Raw genomic sequence first — 4,529 nt, forward strand, 5'->3', positions numbered from 1 at the left:
TCCAATCAAGGGAGACCCCACAAGCTCTCAGATAAACAGCCCTCGGATCCTAGAAAGTTAGAAACACAATCACAATTACTGGTTTTAAGACTGGTATAATCAAAAGATGTTTAAGTCAAAAGTGACACGCAAACTTGTTCACTAAAAAGACAAACAATAAAACAACCAGACCCCACAAACCATGATTGAAGAGAATCTCCTAGTCTAACCCATTTCCATTTTCCATTACTTTTTGAGATCTTGGCAAAACAAAGAGGCCAAACCCAACAGAAACACAGCCTAGGAAAGGAAGAAGGCCCTACACCGGATCACAAAGTGATTAAAGTAAACAAAAAAAAAAAATCAAAAGCAGATCGAGAGCCACAAACATCAGTTGGGCGGGCTCTAAGAGTAAAAGAGAACATGCATGCATTTCATCAGTCTTCAATGTTAAATAAACTAAAAACACTTGAAAGGTCTAGTGAAAAAGAGACAATTAACTTGGAGGGAACAAGATCCCGAATTTACAAAAGGGTGGATTCGGTTCCAATCCCCTCTTTCCCCTACTCATGGCAAAGGACCCCTCTACTCCTGCTGTTTCTTTTACATCCTTTGCTCTTCATGAAATTCAATAAAAAAAAGAAAAAAAAAAAAACATTGATTAAAAAGAAAGCTTAAAAAATTGACAAGAGACAGCGACTCATCAAGCACAACCAACTGATGGGGATGCTAAAGACAAACAAACTCAAGCACAGCAGTAAGACCACTGCTCATCCTCAGCGGCGGCGGAATCAGCAGAAGCATTGTAGTCATCCTCGTTGCAATAGTAAAAGCCGTTGTTGCCATTGATGGCAGTCAAGCTGCAAGAGGAGGCGGCCGCAGACGCCAGATAAGGCATGTTGTGGAAGGACCGTGCGAGGCTGCTAGCTAGAGCAGCGTTCGAAGCCATGCTGCTGCGGCCACCGTCGCGCTCCTCTGCGCGGTGCTTGAGTGTCTCGAACATGAGCTCGGGCTCGTGCTGCATCACCCGGAGGACGTCCCCGCACGATGGGCCAGGCACGGCGCGAGTCACCGCAAAGCTGTGAGGCCCGTCGCTCTGTGACACCCGGACCACGCTTGGTCCACCGAACAGGTTGTGTAGTCCTCCGAGCGCCTCCTCGTAAGCCCCGCCCAAGAACATCCCCATGTAGTACCGCCCATTGCCTTCTAGCTCGTGCAGCGGCAGGCTCGCCTCGCCACCGATGAACTTGTCGATCTTACCGTCGCTATCACAGGTCAAATCAGACAGAATCCCCCTCATAGACGGCTTTTGATCGTGACGGTGAATGGGCACTATTGGAAAGAGCTGGCCAATGCCCCAGAAGTCGGGAATTGAGGTGAAAACAGAGAGATTCACATGGTAGGTACGGACTGGATCAGCTGTTCCTATTGCCTTGGACACCATATCGCAAAGCCCATCAACGGCTGCGAGGTGTTCCATCCCCAGAGACCCTTCCTTGAACTGATCGACGCAGCGCTGCTTCAACTGGTCGGCATAGAGCAAACAGGTCTCATACTCGCCCTTGAGTGCCGCAGCAGACAAGTTCCCGTAATCGGCACGAGCTTCGTCCGGAAGCCCATCGACAAAATACTGGAAATCAAACTGAGACAACGCAGGGGACTCGTATGTACCGGCCGAAACCGCTTCAAATATCAGAACAGAGTGGTGGGAGACAATAGCTCGGCCGCTTTCACTGCAAATCACCGGGTGCTTGACAGACCTGCGGTCGCAGACAGATTGAATTGCTTGAACCACAGATGAGGCATACTCTTCGAGACTATAACCGACCGAGATATCGGACTCGGTGGATTTGGATCCGTCGTAATCGATACCCAGGCCGCCTCCGATGTCGATGACCTGCATGTCAGCGCCAAGGCGCACTAATTCGCAATAGATCTGTGCGGCTTCGCCGACCCCATCGGCCAGTAAAGCCGTCGAAGGGATCTGAGATCCAATATGAAAATGCAGCAATTGCAGGCAATCAAGCATGTCCACCTGGTCGAGCTTCTTCACCACGCGCAAAATCTGAGTCGTTGTCAACCCAAATTTCCCTTTCTCGCCCGAAGTTGACCCAAAATGCCCCGAATGCTTCGTCCTCAGCTTCGCCCTCATACCAATCACGGGTCGCACACAGAGCTTCCTGCTCAAATCGATAACCAAATCAAGCTCCTCCTCTTGCTCAAGCACAATTACAGTATTCAAAGCAAGCTTTCTTGCCACCAGAGCGAGCGAAATGTACTCCGCGTCCTTGAACCCATTGCATACCAGAAGGGACTCCGGGTTGCCTTTGCACAAACAGCTCATCGCCAAGAGGAGCTCGGGCTTCGACCCAGCCTCCAACCCGAACCGAAACGGCGACCCGAATCTCACTATGTCCTCCACCACGAACCGGTCCTGGTTGCACTTTACGGGGTACACCCCCTGATAGTGGGCCTTGTACCCCTGGGCCCCCACCGCAAATTCGAACGCCGACTGGAGCGACTCGAGCCGGTTCTTGAGTACGTCCGGCAGGCGAACGATCAGCGGCAGTTGCAACCCGAGCCCGCCCGAGTGCTTCGGGTCCGACACCTTCTTCACGATCTTCATCAGATCGATCTCCTGGTGCGCCATCGTGGCCGTTCCGTACGGCCGCACCGAAATGTTGCCGGACGCGTTGACGGCGAAGTACGGCGCTCCCCACCGATCGATTCTGTACAGCGCCGCCGAGAGGGAAGTCGACCAATGGGACCCCTCCACGTTGGTTGCGCCGGAGAGCGGCACCGTCGGCCCCCCAAAAGAGGCGTCCGACACGGCGAAAGCAGCGTGGCCCGGAGGAAAATTGGCTGCAGTAGCATCCACGCAACACGCCATGGCCGGCATCTCTCAAAATCTAATTACAACAGAGAACAAAATAAAAGAAAAAGGAAAAAAAGAATTTTTTTGTTATATTGAAAGAATTGTTGGTTTTGGTGTTTGTGTTTGTGTTTCCGATTGGTTTGTGAAGGTGGGGGCTTTAAAACCCGCCGAGGCCGAGGCCCCGGCTACCCCCTCAAAAGAAAGCAGTGAGAGATCTATTGGAAACGAGAGCCCCCCTCTTCTCTAACCCTACAGCCCCAAATCCCCACGCCTAAACCTCAGAAGAAGAAAGTTTTCACGGTTACAGCAGAACGCTGCCGTATTTGATTTGGAAACTAATCAAAACCTTACGCTCCAACAATGAAACCTACCATGCAGATCTGGAGAATAAAAAAGGAGGAAAATCGAACGGAAACCTAACGAAGAGAAGGGGGTATTGCGTCTCTGTGTCAAAGAAGACGTCCAACGAGGGTTGAGTGGGCGAGAATTGCATGGAAGGAGGAGAGCTTATTTATAGGAACGGTGAGGCGGGGAGTTGGGCCGTGGGCCAGGGTCTTGGGCTGGGACGGAGATCTTTTTCAATTTCTCGTATTTTCTCTCTTTTTTTTTTATAATTGTTTTTCTAATTTGGTCTCTGGGATTCCGCTCATAACGACTAATCAGCGTCGAGTTGCCGCGTGGCCTGGGGATCGTGGGGCCCTTTTGCTCGCAGTTTTTCTCTCCCGAGGCTTCTTCTCCCAAGTTCCAAACCCCTCTGGCGATATAAAGCGAGAGAGTTTAACATATCGCGATAACGTTTAAGCAGGAAACCAGCACGAAGTTTCTTGTGATGGGGATTTCCTTTAACGGCCCTGATTTGGCCACGGAGCCCATTGTTAGTTGCCGATATCGCGGATTCTTACGGGTGTACACTTGAAGATGGTCACGTGTAGCTCGCGTGGGACGTGGGCCCTACTGTCCTTTTTCGAGTTGATTGGCTGGACCTATTTGCAAAATGTCGAAAATACACTTTCATGTTCCAACCCTCTTTACACTTCCAACTATTTTTTTGTCTTCTTATTATTTACTTTTTACCCAAACAAAGCCTTTCCACCTCCTAAATATATTGAGTTTGCACTTCCCTTGAAAGAATTGTGAGGCATAAATTCTTCCTTATCATGTGATCTTCGTTTGATAAGAGTATAGAAATTATTTAAAACTTTCTAGACCCAATTCATCGCACGGACAATTTTTCTTAATAGAATTTTAACACATCAGGTTAAAATATCAAATACAGTGAAAATTAAAACACTATATTTTTAATTTAAATCAATTTTCAATGCCCACTACTCATCATCGAACTCTCACTCACCTTCGAGCTTTCCATACTGGAGTCTTCAAAACCAACCAAGACAATAAATCCGGTAGTTTTATCAATGTGTATTTTGTTTATGAGGTATTTTGTTAAGACAAAATAAATTATTTGACGTGAAGAGTATATATATATATATATATATTTTATGTTTCAAATTGAGATGCATGCTTTCTATTGATGGTGTAAAACACTCGGTTTACACCCAGATTTAATTGAAGTTATTCCTTTTATTAATTTTTTTTTACAGCATGTAATTCTAAAAATACGTACTGGTTTAAATGATTGGATTGGAGAGATTTTTTCCAACTGCATATAAAGAAA

The 4,529-nt window shown here is 47.6% G+C and overlaps 1 protein-coding gene across 1 annotated transcript; it reads right to left on the bottom strand.

Moving 5' to 3' along the window:
• Positions 1 to 391: 391 nt before the first annotated feature.
• Positions 392 to 3,345, bottom strand: ADC2 (arginine decarboxylase 2). Its single transcript, XM_059592344.2, has one exon. The coding sequence runs from the start codon at positions 2,876 to 2,878 to the stop codon at positions 725 to 727; it is 2,154 nt and encodes a 717-aa protein (XP_059448327.1). The 5' UTR covers positions 2,879 to 3,345; the 3' UTR covers positions 392 to 724.
• Between the last annotated feature and the right edge of the window lie 1,184 nt (positions 3,346 to 4,529).

This window comes from Corylus avellana, chromosome 2 (genome assembly GCF_965113065.1).
Source record: "Corylus avellana chromosome 2, dhCorAvel1.hap1.2, whole genome shotgun sequence".
Classification (NCBI taxonomy): Eukaryota; Viridiplantae; Streptophyta; class Magnoliopsida; order Fagales; family Betulaceae; genus Corylus; species Corylus avellana.